At 40.7% G+C, this 21,948-nt stretch overlaps 2 protein-coding genes across 2 annotated transcripts in view; both read left to right on the forward strand.

Annotated features, from left to right (window-relative positions):
• Window positions 1-13,813, forward strand: part of LOC126408096 (cyclic nucleotide-gated cation channel beta-1-like) — an 18,506-nt gene extending 4,693 nt beyond the window's left edge. Inside the window, exons 6-27 of the mRNA XM_050073466.1 lie at window positions 200-230; window positions 612-1,033; window positions 1,140-1,341; window positions 2,059-2,254; window positions 2,483-2,497; window positions 3,440-3,475; window positions 4,798-4,896; window positions 5,083-5,237; window positions 6,758-6,985; window positions 7,573-7,781; window positions 8,078-8,128; window positions 8,237-8,323; window positions 9,613-9,677; window positions 9,848-9,970; window positions 10,204-10,345; window positions 10,470-10,629; window positions 10,719-10,816; window positions 10,967-11,050; window positions 11,179-11,297; window positions 11,537-11,683; window positions 11,862-12,060; window positions 12,163-13,813. Of these exons, the coding sequence (XP_049929423.1) occupies window positions 200-230; window positions 612-1,033; window positions 1,140-1,341; window positions 2,059-2,254; window positions 2,483-2,497; window positions 3,440-3,475; window positions 4,798-4,896; window positions 5,083-5,237; window positions 6,758-6,985; window positions 7,573-7,781; window positions 8,078-8,128; window positions 8,237-8,323; window positions 9,613-9,677; window positions 9,848-9,970; window positions 10,204-10,345; window positions 10,470-10,629; window positions 10,719-10,816; window positions 10,967-11,050; window positions 11,179-11,297; window positions 11,537-11,683; window positions 11,862-12,060; window positions 12,163-12,432 (3,138 nt within the window). The 3' untranslated portion in view covers window positions 12,433-13,813. The remainder of the gene's footprint in view (window positions 1-199; window positions 231-611; window positions 1,034-1,139; window positions 1,342-2,058; window positions 2,255-2,482; window positions 2,498-3,439; window positions 3,476-4,797; window positions 4,897-5,082; window positions 5,238-6,757; window positions 6,986-7,572; window positions 7,782-8,077; window positions 8,129-8,236; window positions 8,324-9,612; window positions 9,678-9,847; window positions 9,971-10,203; window positions 10,346-10,469; window positions 10,630-10,718; window positions 10,817-10,966; window positions 11,051-11,178; window positions 11,298-11,536; window positions 11,684-11,861; window positions 12,061-12,162) is intronic.
• A 1,025-nt stretch (window positions 13,814-14,838) lies between these two features.
• fbxl9 (F-box and leucine rich repeat protein) overlaps window positions 14,839-21,948 on the forward strand; it is an 11,207-nt gene continuing 4,097 nt past the window's right edge. Inside the window, exons 1-6 of the mRNA XM_050072780.1 lie at window positions 14,839-15,169; window positions 16,092-16,193; window positions 16,365-16,499; window positions 17,566-17,745; window positions 19,975-20,280; window positions 20,567-20,783. Of these exons, the coding sequence (XP_049928737.1) occupies window positions 15,116-15,169; window positions 16,092-16,193; window positions 16,365-16,499; window positions 17,566-17,745; window positions 19,975-20,280; window positions 20,567-20,783 (994 nt within the window). The 5' untranslated portion in view covers window positions 14,839-15,115. The remainder of the gene's footprint in view (window positions 15,170-16,091; window positions 16,194-16,364; window positions 16,500-17,565; window positions 17,746-19,974; window positions 20,281-20,566; window positions 20,784-21,948) is intronic.

Consider the following 21,948-nt stretch of genomic DNA (forward strand, 5'->3'; position numbering starts at 1 on the left):
GTGTCTCCAGTGATTCCTTGACTGCTGAGTATTTGGTTTTAAAGATACTTATTTTGGACAAGAGCAAAAGTAGTCTAAAAGTTGAAGACAAGGTCGGGACCCACCAGGCCCAATTCTGGGCCCCGAATTCTGCTTCATCAGTTATCACGAACAGATGTGTGATTGATGTCATTCATTCATATGCTTTGTGTTTTTGTAGGAGGAGGAAGCTGCTGGGGATGAATGTGGTGGTATGTGCTCTTCTATTTTCATACGTTTGTTTTTCTGTTCTATATGTGACTGGGGTTAGAGCGGTTATATTACTGCCCTAATTAGCAGTTTCATTCCTGTATCTCTGACCGGCTGCCTGTGTTGTGAACTCACAAGCTGCTTAACTGGCTGTTGTGTGACATACTTGTCGACATCCAGATAACTACGACTGCTCAATTTAATTACTGTTTGTGTACATGTCACATGGTGACTGTCTGCCAAGATCATTATCCATCTTCTCGTCTAGATGAAGTCTGACTGACGACATTGCTGTTTGACTGACTACTGAGCCCATGTCCCACCTCGCTTATGTTCTACCTGACTGTATATCTGCTTATGCACCTGTCTCCTCTCCTCTATAGCTCCAGTCAGCTGCGATGCATTTAAGAGCTGCCTGATGCGCATTCCCCACACCTCTGAGTGCCTTGGCAACATCAACGCGTTCTTCAAGGAGAATGGCATCTCCACTCCCAAAATACCCTCCATGCCTAAGCTACCCACCCAGCTCTCTGATGTGACCAAGTACCTGCCCTCTCTACCCTCTTTACCCCCTGAGTTGCGCCAGGAGCTCTCCCAGATCCGACTCACGCAGGTCCCACGAAATATCGCCCAGACTCTGACTGAACTTTTGCCCAAAAACTCTGAGGGTTCAGTCGGTCCCAGTCTGTCCAGTCTCTCCCAGAGCTTTTCAAACATCCCGCAGAAGCTCTCCCAGTTCCCCAGCCGAACGCAGCAGTACTTCCTCAACGTCCAGAACCGCCTCAACAGCCTTATGCCTCAAGATGCCTAAGAAACAACAACAGCAACAGCAAAAACAGAAGCAAGACAAGAATCAGCAAGATGTCGAGCTGAACCGGCTCGTCCGACATTCTCCTCTCCCTCCACCTCAGCTCCGGTCCCGCTCCCCGTCTCCATCCTCCCCCAACGGTAGCACCCTCGAATTGCCCAATGTGCCATCCTACCCACGCCTGCCGCCAATTGTCAGCCCTCCATCAAAACAGCTCAACTCACTGTCCCGCCAGTTGTCAGGTCTCTCTAACCCAGCATTCTTCATTGAAGACAACTCAGACATTCCAGCAATAAGACCCGCAGGTGAATCCGCAGCAGTGGAAGGTTAACTTTGTACCATTGTGAGAGTCCTTGTGAATACCTGAGCTCAGTATGTGGCATCAGTATAAAGTAGCTGATGGCCCCTTAAATCTTTTGAAAAATAATCAGAGACGAAAGAAAAGTAGAAGTGTGTGTTGTGGTGGTGGAGTTTTGTGTGTTATCTCAGTCTGTCGTTTCTCAAATAAGCTCAGGTAGGATGTGATTAAAGCACCATAGTTAATTTGTTGGACAAGATAAAAGCTAAGAAAAAGAGGTAAACATGCCAACATTCTCAAACTATTCCTTAAGTTAAAATGTCATACTATGGCTGCCCTCCATTTCCATCTAGCTTTGATAAAGTCTGGAACAAACTGTACACAATTTACAAGAGAAAGCGGCATACTGACTGCTGACACTTTTTGTGTTTAATGAAGAAGACAGAACTGTGCCAGTGCATCCTGAGCCTGATTAGCCAGACTGAATGGATTGCCAAATGAGTCAGCTATCAGGGAACTCTTATACATGCCCTAGTTCACAGGTGGATCGTCTTGCATTAGCCCGATGTACTGTAGGTCCTGGTAAATCTGCTTCCCCCTTACACTGACCTGCTTTGCACCTGGCAGTTCTGCACTGCAGTCCTTTTATCCTCACTGCAAGCCCATTCACACTTTTGCAACGCTCTTCATTAATCAAACATTTTGTACCTTTCGACCACTCCAGAGAGCTCTAGCCTCAGCCTCCGTCCAGCTGTCAATGTAGAGGATGTTGACTCAGACCATGAGAGAGGAAGTAAAGGAGGAGCAGGAGGAGGAGGAGGAGGGGAGGAACAGAGCAAAATCCCCCAAATCCTCACCCCCCAGGATCCCAAACTTACAACCCTCACTGTCCCTGTGACCCCCTCTGGAGGTCGTCAAAGGTGAGATACACTACTATCAGTAGTTTATATAACCTGCTATTAGGACAGCAACACATCTTAGTTTTACTTTTTCTTCACATCTAACATTTAACCAAGAGGTTTATGATGTATTATAAGGAAACACCAGCGATGGATAATTCATGTCTTATTATAAAAGATTATGTGCGACTGACTGTAGGTGTCAAAAACCTTTAATCCTTTTCTCCCCCCTCATGCTTTCACCTACAGTAAAGGAGATAAAGAGTAAGAAAACTGCATGGATATTTTGAGTTGTAGTGCTTGTTATTCTCTTCCAATAATCTCCAGTGAAACATATGCATAGCTTATATGCATTCAAGAGAGAATTGCAAAGTAACATCACTAGGATGTGATATTTGGGTAACGTAAAGGTGCAAGCTTCTCTGCTGGCAGGTGGAGTGTTTTCATCCAAAATGAGATCAAGTTAAATGTTAGTAGCTGGCAAAACACACACAATTTTGAAGATTGTAAGTTATAAATCATTTGCTGATAAAATACAAATAATTAAAGTCATAGAATTATGTTTTATAATCATTCATGGTTTTAATGAATCATTACATGTATCATATTGGAGTGAAACTCTCCACGTTTTCCCTTTGTTTAGTGCTGTTTGATATGGATCTACTGCCCTCTGCTGTCCTCTGTACACTCACAGTTGGTAGAAGCATCACAGTGGTTTGTCTGTATTCAAGTGTCCTGCAGAAATCACATGTGCTCCTTAGGAAAATCTAAAAAAAAACAAAAATCTGTTTAGTCCCAAGGTTACAAAATCTTTGCTGCACATAAACAACACTAAGGGCCAAACAAGCAAACCAGCACATAGTGGTTATGCAGAACACAGTTTTTTTATGTGTATTAATGTGGATTTGAGTGTTCTGTGTTGTGATGTTCTGTTCAATGTTGCATGGCTTTCATGGGTTTTTGTGCTTTTGGCTACTGTATGGATGTTGTCATAACGTAGCAAAAGTCAATAAATGCATGCATCACAATCTTGCACTTGCATCATCACTGTGTCACCTGCCTGTAGGTGATTTTCTTTAATGTGTTCCTTGGATTAATGTCGTGCTTTCCCTGGCGCACACACCACACACAAACCTCCTCTCTCCCCGTCCCTCTCTCTTGAACACACACACTTGCTTCAAACCCTGTTCTGATCATCGATGACAGTAGTGGAAGGAATCGTAGGACTGTCTGGACAAAGATGTAAGAAAGCAACCCTTGTTAAATACTGCATCGCCTCATCTAGTAACCATCTGTCTCATTATTCATGGTGAAGGTTATTGTGCGGCCCAGTTGATGTTTTATCCATCACCTCTCATTAATTTATTGCATTTTCCCGTTTGATTTGCCCAGTCTTTGCTCATTCGCTCAATAAATCATTTCATTTGTAGTGCTCATTAATTTGCATTCCTCCCAATCATACACTGAACAAAAATTAAACAAAACTTTTGCCAACATAATCCATCCACCTGGTAGTTACTGCATATGAAGATTACGACACAGGTGTGCTTTGGGATGAGCTCAAAAAAGGCCACTCTAACATGTAGTTTGATCACACAACACAGTGACACAGATGTCACAAGTTTTGAGGGAGCGTGCCATTGTCATGCTGACTGCAGGAATGTCCGCCAGATCTGTTGCCAATTAACTAAATGTTCATTTCATTGCCATAAACTGTCTCCGGTGTTGTTTCCATGAATTTGGCAGAACATCCAAAAGCCCTCACAATTGCAGACCACATGTACCCACACCATCCCAGGACCTCCACATCCAGCGTCTTCACCTGCTAGACTGTCTTAGACCAGCCACCCGACAGCTGATGCAACAGCCTGTTTGCGCAACCAAAGAATTCCTGCACAATCCGTCGGAGAGATGTGGAGGTCCTTGGCTGACTCCCTAGACAGAAGTACTCCCAAATTCTCAGAAATTGGAGGCGATTTATGGCAGTGAAATGAACATTCAGTTCACAGGCAACAGCTCTGGTGGAAATTCCTGCTGTCAGCATGCCAGTAGCACGCTCCCTTAAAAGTTGCGACATCTGTGGCATTGTGTTGTGTTATCAAGCTGCACATTTGAGAATGGCCTTTTATTGTGACCATCCCAAGGTACACCTGTGTGGTAATCATGTTGTTTAGTCAGCATCTAGATACAGTATGCCTTACCTGTCAGGTGGATGGATTATATTGGTTAAGTGCTCACTAACATGGATTTTAACAAATTTGTGAGCAAAATTTGAGAGCTCTAAGCCTGTTGTGTGCATGGCAGAAGTTTCTTTTATTTTAATAATGGGAGCAAAAACGTGTTGCATTTTTATTGTGTTTTTCTTTAGACATTTTTCTGTTTTATAGGCAGAAAGTTATTAATAATTCGATTCTGTGTCTATTCAACATCACAAATACTGCTTAACATGATGTACAGTGAAGCCACATCAAGGTGGATTTTAGTTTGAGTAAAGGAAACAATAATCTAATGAAGGCAGCACTGTCTCAAAGTTGAACCAACGATGTTGCTGTGTACTTAAACAGTAGGAGGCTTCCATCTCAAAGTGAAGATGATGATGATGAAGGAAGCATCCCTGTCAGAGCCTGGCCCAGCCAGTCCAGCCTGCACAGCTCAGATGACATGTGAGAACTGTAAACACACACACATACACAAAATGACAATAAACGTATAGTTGTACCAGTTGTAAATGACAAAAGTGTGAGTACTTACTGTAATTTGGAGTTTTAACTAAAGTGCTGACATGCAGTAATATACAGACAATCACAGTAATAAAAAATCTGTATCATCTAATTTTATTTTTTCCCAAGACTGAAAGAGCGACCAGCGTCTTCAGCCAGTCAGACCAGTACAGTGGTCAATGAGCGTCTTCAGGAGCTGGTCAGGATGTTCAAAGAGAGAACGGAGAAGGCGAAGGAGAAACTCATTGACCCTGACAGCTCAGATGAAGACAGCATCATCCCCTGTGAGTTAGAGTCTCTGTCCTTTTTGTCTTTCGTACTGAGCTGGTCTGTAGTGCTGCGAGGGACACACAGCACAAAACCTTGCATCCTAACATACAAAGGTGGTACTTAGATTGTAGCAGCCGTGTGTTATGGTGTATTTTATTTCCAGGAAGAGTCAAGCCCAGAAAATGTCTGCTCATTTAAGTCATACAGTACCCGCCACACCTTGGACCGCCGCCTAAACACAAAAAGCTACATCAGAAACATGAAATGCCCACTGACAGACACTCACAGGTGAGAAGTAGCTGTAGTAGCTTCTTTCCCACCTTACCCCTGAAAGATGTATTACCAGTGTCCCTCATTCACCCTCAGTGTTTTGATCAGTGTTTCCCAAAGTGGGTGCTGTAAGGGTGCCTCAAGATTTGTTCACTGACACTTTTTTTGCAGTACATTTTTAATGCCCTTTCCCCATATAAAATACAAAGCAACATTTGCATTTAGAAACTGTTTCTTTTTTTTTTGTAAACATCAAAATGTAAGAAATAAGCAATATATTGCCTTTACCAAATTGAAAATATTTTTAGTATGCAGTTATGCCACAGATATGATTGGTGATCTGGCAGTTTACAGCTTAAATGACAGTACCACAATGTAGTTTCTGGCACAGGAGGTTTCCTTGTGCACAGCAGTTAGAAAAAGCAAATGTCAGAGCAAATGATGAATCATAAAGACACATTTTTATTACACAGTGTCATTTCTAGCTGAAACAGGTGGATGTGGCTTTAAAAATTTTGGGAATCACTGATTTAGATAGTCCTAAATTAAGAATATTTTGACAAGCCTGTTTCCAGCCATCAGTCATAGCACAATAGCACACATTTAGCAGTAGAGAAGGCGTGCAGATCGAAGTTTGGAAAGAATGCAGGACAAAATCAGCAGCCTGCCGTTGAAAAGGGGAAGTATGCACAGTGGACTAATGCACAACCAGTAAGGTCTCTGTGGACCAAACATTTGCATTACATTGTTATAATACAGACTTTAGAGATTGTTAAATTTAGTGTTCGTAGTACAGTACTTCTCTTTTTCCACATGTATTAGTTGTGCCTAAGCCTGGTCTGTCTGTTGCTGTCAGAATGTCGTTTGCTGTAGTGTAGGCCTAAGTGTACATTAGTAGGATATGATCCTTAGCACAATTCTTGCTGCTCTAACCTTTTTGAACAATTAAGAGTCCAGATTCACTTGGATTGTGCTGTTTTGTATTTTGAGCCAAGAGATAACACATTTGCTTCCTAAGAAGTTCACATTAATGCATTTGTGGCACAGAAAAGCCCTTTAAAAGACCACTACACACAGGCAAACACAAGCCTGCATCATCTGCTGCAAGCACACACTGCATTGTTCAGCTGCACCTTTGTATCCGTAATAATTGTAGCACTCCAATCAGGACTGAGATGTTAAAACTTTTTCTTTGCATCCTATCTAAAATCTCTCACAGGAGTCCTTCTAACCTTCTGCCCTTTCCCCTCTCCCCTCCCTTCAGCTCCTCCTCAGGCTCCAGCTCCTCAGCCTGCTCCTGCAGCTCAGCCAGTGGACGGAGAGGAGAAGGAGGCACAAGCAGGTCCATCAGGAGGAGGAGGAGAAGGAGGAGTGGAAGTGGAGAGTGAGGCAGAGGAGGAGCAGTCTAGCCGCTGCTGCAAGGTGAAAACTCCTCGGTGGATGCGAGCTTGTATGCACTACCGCTTCCCTGCCAGCATCGACCCTTTCACCAGTGAGAAACCAGCCGAATACGCCACCCGCTGCCACCCTCGGCGCTGTACTGTACAGTAGAATCTTCTTTACCTAAACTACTCAGAAATTAATAAGTTCTGACCAAATTTATAAAATAACACATTGATTAAATTGTACGCTGTTTAATGCTCATCCTGAAGGAAACTGAGGAAACTCTCAAGAAATATTTTTTGACCTGTAGTGTTCATCTGAGACCAGGATACAATGATTAAGTACCATAAGGTTTGGGTAAAGGTGAATCTACTGTACTATCCTGTTACTGTACCTAATCATCTGTCATTTACACCTTTTCTCTTCCCTGTTTTTCACATTCACAGGGACTTGTGAGCCAGTCTATTTCTCTCTCACCAGTCTTTTTTCCTTTAGCACTAAAACAAGTTTTGCTTTATAATACAGATTAGATCCTGCTTATTTGCTCCTATTCCCATCATATAATGGTAGTTGGTGCTTGTGTAGTGAGTGCTGAATGACTCCAGTCTCTCCTTACTTTCATTCTCCTATTGTCTAATTCGCTCAGTTTTTCCTCTCCCTCTCTGTTCATCCTCTCATCTTCGTCTCTGTCCTCAGACTTAATGTACGTGCTGTGGATGTTTTTGGTCTCTCTGGCGTGGAACTGGAACGTATGGTTCATCCCAGTGCGCTGGGCCTTCCCCTACCAGACTCCAGACAACATTTACTACTGGCTGCTGATTGACTACTTGTGTGACCTTATTTACATCCTGGACATCACCATCTTCCAGCCGCGCCTGCAGTTTGTTCGTGGAGGGGACATAGTGGTGAGTGGGAGGCTGGGTTACTGTAAATGAGTGCCATCTCATAGTGAGAATCTGAAATTTGTCAGAGGACACAGGCTCGAAGGAAGCACTGTTTTATAGTGAACAAAAAATAAATGATCAGTTTAGTTATCACCAGATGAAGTGATATTTGAGACATTACTGTGTATTAAGATTATGATTTTTTTTTTTACACATACATAGATCACTTTTTTAAGTAAAAACTGTCAGTTTAAAACCATAATATTGAATCTACCAGGATCATTGTTTATATCTACAGTTTTTTATTTTTATTACAGTGTGACAAAAAAGAAATGAGAAAGAATTACATGAAAACCAAACGCTTCAAAGTAAGTCACTAAATTTTGACTGTATTTGCTTTTCTTCTTCACGTTTTAATCACTGACTCAATAGCTGAAGAACTTCAGACAGTGAGGTTGTAACTTCCTGTTTTTCAGTTTGATGTAGCCAGCCTTGTTCCCCTCGAGCTCTTCTATTTCAAAATTGGCATCAACCCTCTGCTTCGCTTACCCAGGCTGCTGAAGGTGAGGTTTATTACTGAATATTTAACAATTTTACCCATTACAACATGTTACAGTATTAGCATTCTGGCAACCATGAAATATGAAAAATGACACAAGTATTTATAAATAAATGAATGTATAAATAAAATACAAGAATACATAAATTCTGAATTAAGTACATACAAAAAATAAGAGAATTAATGAATCCTGAAAAAATATATAAATAAATAAATTAATAGATGCATACATAAAAAAGTAAATGCAAAGGGTAGGACCTCCTACCTCATTAACATACGGATAGGAATAATGACGACATGACAAGAAAGACAGAAATAAATAAATGTAGTCGTACAAAAATATAGAAATACATTTACAATATGTATTTATGTCCTGTTTAATTATCCAAATGTATTTATTTATGCATTTAACCATTTTTTCCATATTTATTTCACTATGTATTTATTCATTTATTCTTATGCATTTATTTATTTTTCTGTTTCTCTGTATGTTATTTTTTTACTCTGTAAGGTGACCTTGGGTGTTTTTAGATCAATTTAAATAAAATGTATTATAATTATTATTATATATTTATTCCTGTATCTGTTTTAGTATTTATGTATTCCTTATTTTTATACATTTATCTATTTATTTCCATATTTATTTGATCCTGTGTTTATTTCAGTATTTGTTAATTTATTCATTCCTTATTTATTTATTTATATATACATTCATATATTCATTGATACTTAGGTCCTTTTTCGTCCTGCATACATTAAGAATCTTTCCACATAAATTTACTAAGCCACACTGTAGATTATATATAAAGATGGACGACACGTCTCCACTTACCCCCACTGTACAGAAGTTAAGCTAAAATATCCTGGATACAGCTGCTGCCATCTTGCTCTGGTAATGTCTTTCAAAGCCAGAGTCTGCCAGTAGCAGTCTCCACGGTATCAAATTTTTCACCCATACGCCTGTCCGACCAATCGTGACTAAATGCAAGCCCACTGACTGGCTTACATGGTTGTCAGTCATGTTGACCGATACTACAGCCAGCCACCAGTGGACAATCGAGGTGTTTCAGCTTCACTTTTGGAGAGCTGTCATGTAGTTCATCTTTATATACAGTCTATGAGCAACGCACAACAATGTTACACTCACAATATATAATAGTAAATAAAGTACAAAAGAAAAGCTAATTTCCAAGTCTCTATTTATCTGTTGGGGAAATCAAATGTCCAAAAAAAAAAAAAAAAATTGAAACCAAACTTTAAATATTTTTCTTTTGTCTATCAATGTCTCCTCAGATCAACTCCTTCTTTGAGTTCAACGAGCGTTTAGAGGCCATCTTGACCAAAGCCTACATCTACAGGTCAGCTGCAGCCTGATGGTATCTTACTGTACTAACTTCCCTTCTCTCTACCTCTGTATCCTTCTTTTCACTTTGTCCTCCTTCGTTGAGTTGAACACACATTAACAAACAACTGGTTTTAGGTATTCAAATTATGCAAATGTGTTGCTCTGTCACTCTCTGTCTCTCAGGGTGATCCGCACCACCACCTACCTTCTTTACTGTCTCCACTGTAATGCCTGTCTGTACTACTGGGGCTCTGCATTCACAGGACTGGGATCAACTAAGTGGGTGTACAATGGAGAGGGCAACAGGTTGGTGGGATAATCATATACACACACAAAACACACACACATGACTGCTTTTGACGATTACGACAGTGATTTGTGGTGCACAACTGTTGAGATAAAAACAGAAAATTCAGAAGTGAAGCCCAGTGATTTGATTTTACATCTCATTCATTTTAAAAATCCTACCAGTCGTGTTCATTTAAAGCCATTTTCTTGTCCCGTCTCTTTCTAATGCCTCCTGTTTTGTCTCTCCTCAGTTACATACGCTGTTACTACTTTGCGGTGAAGACCCTGATCACCATTGGTGGTCTGCCAGACCCCACCACTCTGTTTGAGATTGTCTTCCAACTCATCAACTACTTTGTTGGAGTCTTTGCCTTCTCTATCATGATTGGACAGGTATATAAATATAACGGAGACATCTGTGCCTTCCACGTGTATTTAACATCAAACACTTAAGTATGTTTTTCTTTCTGATGTACTTGATGCAGCAAAAACACTTACACCACGTTTTGTCTCTCAGATGCGTGATGTGGTTGGTGCAGCCACAGCGGGTCAGACCTACTACCGCACATGTGTGGACAGCACTATTAAATACATGTCCTCCTATCGCATCCCCAAAGACGTGCAGAACCGTGTCAAAACCTGGTACAACTACACCTGGCAATCACAAGGCATGCTGGGTAAGGAGAGCATTGTCTGTGCACATTCATGTGTATCTCTTACACTGGACATTTCAGTCATACTGTACAACTTATTGTTTGCCTTCCAGATGAGCAGGAGCTGCTGACTCAGTTGCCAGATAAAATGCGTCTGGACATTGCTATTGATGTCAACTATTCCATTGTCAGCAAAGTTCCTCTTTTTCAGGTAGGAATTCCTAAAAACACATGTGAAGAATAGCACAGTATACATAGTGTGATACATGCAGATGGGTAATCTAAAACCTACAGTACAGATAGTTATAGAGAGAGATCAACAAGAGCTCAGTGTTTTCTTTTTTGTGCTCCCTCTTGACAGGGTTGCGACAGACAGATGATCTTTGACATGTTGAAAAGCCTACGCTCTGTTGTCTACCTGCCTGGGGATTATGTCTGCAAAAAGGTAGACGGCAAACTTACCTGTTTTCTTTGTAGAGGAAAACTACATGTGACAGCTATTTTCAGTTTTTGACATGTGTCTAGCTCTCTCTCTATCATCATGTCTCTGCCTCTCTCTTTTTTCTTGCTCAGGGCGAAGTGGGCCGGGAGATGTACATCATAAAGGCAGGGGAGGTGCAGGTGGTTGGAGGACCGGATGGGAAGACAGTGTTTGTCACTCTCAGAGCAGGATCGGTCTTTGGAGAGATCAGGTGAAGAGATTTTTCCAGGTGGTGTTGAGTTGTAGGCATTTTCTTTAAAAAAAATTGCCTAAACATTTTCCACAATGGAACAGGATTTCTCACCTATCTAAGCTTCCATCTCTGATCTTTTGCACAAAATCCCCAAAATATTGCATGAAAAATTCAAACTGTACTTTGCTTTCCTGAAATTGAAAATGTCAGACGTGTTTGAAAATGACTTTTTCAACCATAATTTCTCTGATTGGCAGTTTGCTCGCAGTAGGTGGGGGTAACAGACGCACAGCGAATGTAATCGCCCACGGGTTTGCTAATCTCTTCATCCTGGACAAGAAAGACCTGAATGAGATCTTGGTCCACTACCCCGAGTCCAAGAAACTGCTCCGGAAGAAAGCCAGGTTAATCAATGACACATCAGCAAATATCATCTTGAAACCACCTCTCTTTTTGTCTCTGTTCTGTCTTGTACAGATTGTAGAAGGGCCACCAGATCAAAAATGGACTTATACAAGAGCTTTGTTGCTTTGTCTGCACATTTGTAATCATTACTGAAGCATGTTCCTGTCTCAATCACAGGAAGATGCTTACCAAGGGAAAGAAACCTGAGCCCAAAGAGGAGGCTAAGGATCCCCCTCAGGCCCCGGCAGCCCCTGTACGGACGGAAACCCCCAGACTGCTGAGAGCAGCCCTGGAGATGACAGAGAAATCCTCTGGACTTAAAGGAGCTCTGGCTAAAGTCAAAGAGAACACCAGCAAGTCTAGTGTCTCATTACAGGTGAACATACACCTGAACAACCAAAGAATAAACATATATGTGGCAGTGACAAGAAGAGGGTGTACTTTTTATATAAGGTTAATCTCCTCTCTTCTCTTCCAGCCCTCCATCTCCTCCTCCCTGCCTCCTCCGTCTCCCACCTCCAGCTCAGGACCTGAGAGAGACGGGGACACACCACCGTCACCCATGTGTGCCAGCTCCGCAACATTCTGCTCTGCCTCCCGTTGCCGCAACAACAACTCAGCGACGCCTCACTCTGTATCACAGTGTCATGGCAACGCAGACGAAATGCCCACCGTGGACCAAAGAGAGGAGGGCGTCAGTGAGGTTGAAGCGAGCGAGGGTGGGAAGAGGAAAGAAAAGAAGCTGTGATAGTTCTTTGAAGGACAAGGGAAGGAGGAGATCATGAAGTGAGCACTGGACGACAATCACTAAGAGAAAAGGGGACATTGGTGTGATCAAAGGGGAATAAAGGGAAGATAAAGGAATGAACATTTCTGAGTATATCTGCTTTAAACTGTCAGAATGGTGAGATGAAAGAGACAGGAGGTGTTGTTAATTAACGTGTGCAAAACTGTCACATCTTGATGTCAGCCTGATCTGCTAGTGGGAGTTGTGTGGGACAGCTTTGTTGCAAAAATACCAAGGTAGTACTGTATTCCACACTGACCTATGACACATGCACCCATTTTATACATTATAGCCCTGTAGCCCACTACATTTTTTCACGTCTGTGTCAAATATCATCAACATAACTATCTGTTGTAGGATGAGCTGTGGTTTAACGGTGAACATCTTGTCTTTCTTACTCATAAAAAAACGTTTTTGCTGTTGTTGTCTGCTGACTGTTTACAGATTGTTTTGTAAACTTGAAAGAACATTTTGCCTTACATGTTTTGTTATTTACCTTGTTGTGTTGTGTTGGTGTGAGTAGCTTGCACTGCTGATGTTTTTACGAGTTGGTTTGAACAACAGCACAGACCTAGTAAAGCTGTATTTAAGGCTGTAACAACATGATCATCCACACTTTCATCATAACATATGTTACAAATAATGTCGACAGGTCAAAGTGATGTCATCCTATTTTATTCTATAGAGATTTTCAGTCTGTCTTTGACCGTCATAGCTGTAAGCACTGCGAGCTCAAGCATCATCTAGAATCTTATTACCTCAACACTGTATTTTACATGCTAATATATATTGTACGTCATCTCAAAGCATTTGATATATCACTAATCATTAAAAATGTAGCCATCAATACATGCAATACCATTGCTTTACATATTTTACAACTACAGTTAATGTTTTTATGTTCACATTTCCTTTTGTTTGTTTTGTACAATAATGTAAATATTTTTTGATTTTTAGATGAGTCACATTTTCCGGTTAATCTAAAATCACTGTACTGCTTCACAGTGTCATGACATGTACATACACTCTAATAATGCTAGGTGTTTAATTTGTGTTGTAAATGTGTTTAGGACTCAGTGATGATGTAAGATTGATTGTTTTTGTATAGATGGTTTGATTATTGACACAGCCTCAGAAGACAGGCCCATAAACCAGCTAACCATACTGCCAGACAATCTGTAGAAAGGATTAGCAATGTTGTTTCTCCTTTGTGTGTACGGTGTGTGTGTGTGTGTGTGTGTGTGTGTGTGTGTGTGTGAGGGGAATGATGAGTGTGTAGTGGTCTCGAATGTGTGTGTATAATAATGCCCTCACACTTCAAATTTTGTCAATGATTTTTTTGTGAATAAATGACCCGTTTCAGCACATTTTGCCCTGAGTTTTGTGTCTGACATGCGATGACAGTTGATGGACAAAAAGCCTGACAAACTACTTGACAAACTGCAAAGTGTACCTTTAACCACAAAGGCAATGAAAACCGACTGAAAACAGGAAGCAACATTTGTAGTCATGATGCCCTGATTGAAGATATATGGTTGCTGGTTTAACCGGCTAAACACAATGCTGTTATTCAGAGGTGGAATTCAACGCAATATTCATACTCACGTACTGTACAGTTTCTACTTGTACTTGAGCATTTCCATGTTATGCTATTTTCTACTTCTACTCCACTACTACTTTTATTTTAAAGCTTTAGTTACCCTAGTTACTTAATTTATTTATATTAAGTATCAATAAACTAAATTTTCAAATAGGTAATAATGTATACTTACAGGTTAAGGCCCCCAGCAGTATATGGAGCAATTTGATGTAGCAGCTGGTAAAGACAGAGCTGACTTAAAGTGATGAACTCGACTGTGTCAATAATTAAAATTCAAAATGAGTACTTTTATTTTTGGTACTTAAAGTATATTTTGATGATAATACTATTGTAAGATTTTGAATGCAGGACTTTTACCTGTAACAGAGTATTTATACACTGTAGTAATACTACTTTTACTCAAGCAAAAGATCTGAATACTTCATCCGCCAGTGCTGTTAACTTCATGCAACCATAGGCTACATAGACTGGACATTTTTGGGGTAGTTTGTTTTATCAAACCGATAACAACGTCTTGTTTATTTCTGTTTGAAGGTAGCTAAATGGCAACATGTACTTTCCAGCACCAGTATCAACCACAGCGACAGGGGGGAAAACATTTTCCACTTATTTAGGTCAAGTTACTGACTTGTAAAAGAAGCACACCATACCTCCTGCTACAGGTAGAGGAACATGAGGAAAACCACATTTCCCACAATGCCCCGCCTCGCTTCGACGTCAGTGCTTTCTCGCTTGTCAGCTGGTGCAACTGACGGAAATGTACCGCCTGTGGTAATGATACAGTACAAAGTAGCTTAGTGGGAGATGACAGCAGGTAACACAGCTCCTCACTGGGCCCTACTGAGCTGAAACTGGTCATTTTATTGATAAGTTAACGGATAAGTATGACACGAGTCAACGGCTATTCATTACTTTAGCCGCTATTAGCCGAAACGCTAACGTTAGTGAACTTAAGGCTGCAACTTGTGCAGCTAGCTAGTGAAGGGCTAGTTGAGCCACTTGTGATGGTCTGGAGTGTTTTATCATAACGAGGGAGAGGCTGAGATGGAAAACTGCAATGGTGAGGACATTATAGAAACACCCGAGCTGCCTCTGGAGGTGAGTTAATGTACTGGTTTAAAAAAAAAGCAAGAATTGGCTTGTCTTGCTTTGTTTTGTTTTTTACAGAAACACCCTGCTTCATATTCATACAGTCACACGCATATGAGAGCTGCGTGTAGTGACAGTCCTCTCCTGGTGGATGAGGAGGTGCTACATTTAGGCTACATTATCGTTAAAAAACAACATCTGATAGTGATTACATTTCCACTCATGACACTTCATTGATTCATCTGTAATGCGTCTGAATTTGTAAATACAAACTTTTGGGGTATTTTTTATGTACATTTTTATCAATTCTGTATTACCTCTTAGTCTTGAAACTTGGATCATTAAATTATTCATGTATGAATGAATATTGCTGTTTAATAGGGGAGGTATTTTAACAAGCCTTTTCGGCTTCTAACCTCTCCTGCACAATCTTAAAACATTTTAAATTCTTACCTTTGCCTTTCCTATAAACATGTATATGCAAATAAATAAACTAAACTTAACAGTTTAAGCCACATATAAGTGGTATACATCATCTGAAAGCAGGAAATTTGAAAATTAATTTGAGATTCAGCACTGTGTGTCAAATTTTTCTTGTCAAAAATCTGTTACAAACATTATGTTTTGGTTAGACACCTGTTTAAACTTGGAAATTTTACATTGTGCAAAGGCTTAGAACATTTTGATGCAGCAATTTTTGTGTTGATGCCATTTGTTACACAAATTTGATTCTAAATTTAAACATTGCTGACCACCAGGGAATTGCTTGAAATGGTCGAATGCCGCCATCACACATTAATAAAATCTGTCATACAGTATGCTGCCATTTGATTAAATAAAATGCTGTCATGTTACCCTGGGGTGGACTTTTCTCTTAATGGATCACACTTTTAAAAAAAAGCTAATGCTGTATTACTGTCCCTCGTTGCAGATCATAGTCTACATCCTGAGCTTTCTTCATGCCTCAGACAGGAAGGAAGCCTCGCTGGTCTGCCGCAGCTGGTACCATGCCAGTCAGGACTTGCACTTTCAGGTAAACTGCTTCAGAGCTCACCACAAGATAAATCTGCACAGTAACTATGTCAGAAGGTTTAGAAAGTGTTGACTGACTGAAAGGTGACCGTGGAAGGATTTGCATAAGTGTGAATGCTTGAGGGCAAAGGAAAATCCCATCCTGACTCTCTGTTTGTTTCTCATTGTGCAGAAAAATGTCACCTTCAGCTTCCCGGCTTCAGCCTCGTCCTTGGAGCTGATCAGGGGTCTGAGCAGAAAGTCACACTGCAGTCTGATTATCAGCCAGCTGGATGGGTTCAGTATGTCCAGATCACTGCTTCTGGAGGTGCAGTATCCTGTTATGATTAAAAGCATGTCACTACTTGGGTTAGCTTGGGTGCCGATAGTCACTGTCTAACACTGAGATTCTCAGGTCTCTTTATTACTGAAGATGAAAGCTGAGAAGATCAGCAATGAAGTTCCCTTATAGATCCAAAATAAATCCCTCATTATGGTACAGCAAGGCCAAACAAGACAAATTAGAAGCAGATATAATGAATGAAACATGTATTTATATAATAATTTCTGATTGTCTGTGTTTAAATAGGCCTTCCTGCTTTACCACCACAGTAGCATTTGCTGTAGAAACAATATTGTGGCTGTCATGTGAAGACCTAGCTAATGTGATTTTAATAAGCGTTGTGATTTCACGTCATATGATCACACGCTTTGTTGTGGGTGGGGAGGATTCTCCCACCTCGAGGGCTTTATGAAGGCCTTTAAAAAAAATATGAGAAACCCAAGTTGAGTTTATTTTATTCAGCTCAGAAACACACTGTCATCATGCAAGAACAGATGTCTCCTCTCTTGTAAAGCTAACAGTGTGATATCAACCAATGCACATCATCTTGAGTATTTGCATTAGCATGATATCGCTCTTATCATATTAGTTTCCCGTCAAACTGACCAGGGTGTAGTACAGTCATAATTACTCACGGTGTAGTCCAAAGTGCAGCTGCAGGAGTTATTGTATAATCTCTCATTGATCCTTATCACAATAATGTGTGTGTGAATTTGTGTGTGAACATGCAAGCATGGAATTTCCCGTTAAAGATTTTGTCATCTGTCAAATTGTAAAACTTCAACCGCAGAAATATAAGAAACAGAAGGAAAAGTTGATGCTATAACCATCACACACCGTCCAAATGTCATTTTTTTAAAGCATGGAAACAGGAGGCAGCAAATTACTCTCTCTTTGTCCTCCTGCTATCTTTGCCTCTCCATTGCTTCCATATTTAATTTAATCCAACCTGTTTATCTTCTCTTTGAATTGTCATAATTTCCTCTCTCTGTCTGTGTTGCCTCATGCATGATTGTCTGTGCTATCTCTTGTTGTCTTACCCCCTCTTCAGGTGGGTCTCTGCTTGGGCCCTAAGTTAGAGAGCTTGGCACTTCCTGGTAGCAGTATAACAGAGGCCTCTCTGCTGGCCCTCCTCCCTCGCCTCACCTCCCTCCGCAGGCTGGACCTCAGGGGCCTGGACAGTCTCTTCATGTCCGGAGCTTTCCTCTCCAGGGAGGAGCACAGACAGCAGGTATTACAGATGTAGAGGTGGGATGGTGGGTGGAGGTTGACATTTGTTTCAATAAGACATGAGCTGGCACCATGTCTTGAAGCCTGTTCCTCCTTTATGTATATCTTCTGGTAATCCACATTTGGACACTGGAGATGAATTATCAGGGAAATATTAACAAAAAACTTTGGCCAATGAGACTGCAGATGCAAAGGACTGTACAGATGTACTCTGTCACACAGAGTCAAAAAGAGTAACTATGTATCTGGTCAAAACTGAGTCAGGACTGGTAACAGATTTTTTTTGTATAATATTCTATGAAAACAGCATGTAAAAACTTCAGTTGTAGTTATGTAATCTTGAAGCTGCTGTCGCACTGATTGCAGCCTCTGTAACAGAGAGACAGCAACCATTAGTTCAAAGCTTGGGTAGGCAATTTATTTTGGCATTATTTAGAAAAATTGCCATATTAAACTTTGAACCTATTGTAATGCAAGTGGTCTGAGAGAAAACTAGACTTCTGCACCTCCACATGGCTCTGTTTTCAATCTTTAGAGAATGTAGCACGTCACGGGAGACTTTGGGTAATTACAGGTCATTTTCAGAGAAAGAAGCTGTCAGTAATGTCAATCACTGCTTGTGAACTGCAGTCACATTGTCAAACACAGCTCTGATCAAATGTGAACCAAGATTCTGTTGCTGCATTGCATTTTTCTTGCCTCAAATGTTTCCAGAAACATATTTTAGCATTCTGTTTAGATTATTGTTTTGGCTGTTTGCCTTTATTGGATAGGATATTCTAAGTGTGAAGGGGGGGTACAGAGAGGGGATGACATACAATAAAGGCCCACAGACTGGAATCAAGCCCACGACCACTGCCGCAAAGGCCATTGCCTTCGTATATGGGACGCCTGCTCTACCTACTAAGCCACTGGGTGTCCCTTAGTGTACTGTTCAGCTGTAAACTGAGAAAGTTTGTGACCTGACCGTTATGTTGAAATCAGTCAAGCTGAAACAAAGCACCGGCCGGAGCAAACGTTCTTATTTTACAGCTAAACTGTACACTAAAATATGTTTATGAAAACGTGTGAGGCAAGAAATAGGCAATGCAGTAACAGTCTTGATTCATATTTGATTAGTTCTGCCTAGTTTGACAGTTTGACCACAGCTCATGAGCAGTGATTGACATGATTGACAGCTGCGTTAGAGACTCCTCTGCTGTGATTGGTTGTATTCATGATTGCGAATGCCATTAGGAGTGCTATGAGGAGGCAGAGGAGAATTATTTTTTCAGATTATCTGCCTCATGTACTAACTGTCAGGATATAGTGACAATTAATAAAAAATATATATATATCTATATTTGCTAAAAAGTTACCCACTGTAGCTTTAAGATAGCCACAGCTCGACTTAGCTAAAATAATCATGGATTTCTCCCCAGCTGTAGGCTACATAAAGAAAATATATTACTTTTTATGTACTAACACCTTGGTAACTCAGTTTGTTACTCCAAATAACTAAATGAGACAGAATCAAAATTCTATCACAATGAAGAAAACCCCACAGCTAAACACCTGCTAATGCTAACGTAACTAGTTTAGCAGAGAAACAGTAACTACCATGTTAGCTTTGGACTCTAGTGGAATTCATGTAATTTGATGTGGTTAAGATCCTTTAAAATCACATATTTAAGTCTATTAGATTCTAAACTCATTAATTGTATTATTAATTATTGTATTTTCAAAATAAATGTTAACCATAGATGGACAGACAGGCACTTAGCAAGATAGGTAATTTATACATTTAGTTCATTTGAACTTGCAGAGGGTAGTGACTGCTTTTTTGCACTTTGTAGTTATTTTTATTTTTTATTTCATTTTTATTTTTTTTATAAAATACAGTCAGCCTATAAAGGCATAAAATGAAAGTATTATAGCCTTTTTTTATCTGTCATGCAGTTTGCCCACCAAATTGAATCTGCCTTCTCCTACATTTGTACTGGTATAGCTCAGTATCAGGCCAGGATTAGTATCTCTCTGTATGTGCGTCCTCCCAGGAGAAAAAGGCATCGGCAGTGAATATAAATAAAAATCATGAGATTAACTGATGCGCACTCCAGTCAGTATTACAGTGGACAAAAGTAACCTTTCATTAAATGTTTATGGCTTTTGTGTTTGCAACACAGCTTTATTGTTTTTCCATCTGCAGTAATGCACCAATTTCAGGTCAAACTCCATCTTCTTGTTCCAGGTCAGGTCAGCTCTGTCCGGTCTGGAAGAGCTGGACCTATCCGACCTGCGCTACCTCTCTGACCTCACCTTCAATCGGCTCACCAGCTGCACCCCACGCCTCCGTCGCCTCTCGCTGGCCGGCTGCCATATTGCCTTCGAGTTCGACCCGTACCGAGGGTGCCCGGTGGGAGCCGTTAAGGATTCGTCAGCGTTGCTGTCACTAAGGAACTTGAGGAAGTTGTTAACAGAGCAGAAATCCACCCTCATAGGTCTGGACCTCAGCAGAACATCGATCACCCCTGAGTCACTACGCACTATTGCACAGGTCAGGATGCTTTCAGTCCTTGCGATAGCTTCTTTATCGCTTGAGCAGCAAGGAATGATTCTTCACAAATTGAACTGCTCAATTCACGTCTAAGTACCTGTGTGCTGGTTTATACAGAGGCAATAGTCTGCTTTTAGACTGGTTAAGATTTCATTTATGATGTAGAAGCTTTCCTTTAATTTCTATAAAGATGAAGAGTTTCTATTGTTTGTCCTCATAGAAGAAACATGTCATTGGATTTTTGGTCTTCTTTAATTTCTTTGATATTCCTTCTGTTCTGTTCCAGGTTCAGGGTTTGGTCTTAGAGGAACTGAGTCTGCACGGCTGTAAGGAGCTGACCGACTACTCAGTGGAGGCTCTGGTGAAGCACCAGCCGAGCCTCCAGAGGCTGGACATCAGTGCCTGCACTGAGCTGACCAGCAGGTCTGTAGAGGCCATAGCACAGGGCCTGAGGTCAGTGACGCACCTCTCCTTGTCCCGCAACTGGAGGATCACAGAAAAAGGTGCATATACTGTATTTTTGTATGTATCCTGACAACTTAAAAATCAATTTGTAAACATAGCAAAACTCAGTCTAACACCTTGCTTTTCAGCCATTAGAAATCCAGTTTCAATACAACCCAAAAGACTTGAATCAATAGCTACTCTAGTACTGTAGCTAGGAGCCTAGTCAGTAGTGGGGCTGAATATGTTTATCCTGCACTATTGAAAAGGCCATGAGCTTATTCAAAACTAAATGCTGTATCCTGTTGGTAGCAAGAAGATGCTCAGCAAATTTTATGGCAATCAGCATATCGGAATATGAGATATTGTTGTACATAGTTGACACAAAATCCAACTACTGTTTTCTGGAAGCCATATCAGTGATCAAGGTGATAGTCAAGGGCAATATTTGACCTGATGGGTCAGAAGGTCACTGAAATCACGATGATTATTATTTGGGGAATATTGAATGTTCATGATAAATATTTAGGCTGTCTGGCCAATACTTTCTAAGAAAAAAATCAGTTTAAATGGTAAATTCTGTATTTTTTATTTTTTATTTTTTTAAAAACCTGGACCCTATTTTTCTATGTTTTTGTGTCAAGGTGACTAATGAAAACAATTTTTGTAACTAACAGCAGCAAAAAAGCACTCGGGGCAATCATTGCACAGTCAGTGTTTGTCCACTAACAGTGCTTGTTTTTGTCACTGACGGGTCAGATTGTTATTCTAAGTGTCTGACAACATTATGGAAGGGTTCCCTACAGAGATAGACCTTTATATGTTAAAGAGTTAGAATCAGAGACAGCCCTGAAATTGCCATCCCTATATACCCACAAGACTCTGTTTAAATAAACTAATTTTAGCATGTATAGAGCCAGTATATCTTCACATCTAACTGTGTGGTGAATTAAGGGTTTATTTCAACCAGACTAGAGTTGGTGATTGTTGGAACAGTGGAGAGATGAACCGAGATGCTTTTTGTGAGCTTTTGTTTTAGTTTGTTACCCTTTAAAGGGATAGTGCACCCAAAAATGAAAATTCAGCCATTATCTACTCACCCATATGCCGACGGAGGCCCTGGTGAAGTTTTAGAGTCCTCACATCCCTTGCGGAGATCAGCGGAGGGAGCGGCCAGCACACCTAATGGTAGACGGCGCCCCAGACTAACGTCCAAGAACACAA

Source organism: Epinephelus moara, chromosome 20 (genome assembly GCF_006386435.1).
Source record: "Epinephelus moara isolate mb chromosome 20, YSFRI_EMoa_1.0, whole genome shotgun sequence".
Classification (NCBI taxonomy): Eukaryota; Metazoa; Chordata; class Actinopteri; order Perciformes; family Serranidae; genus Epinephelus; species Epinephelus moara.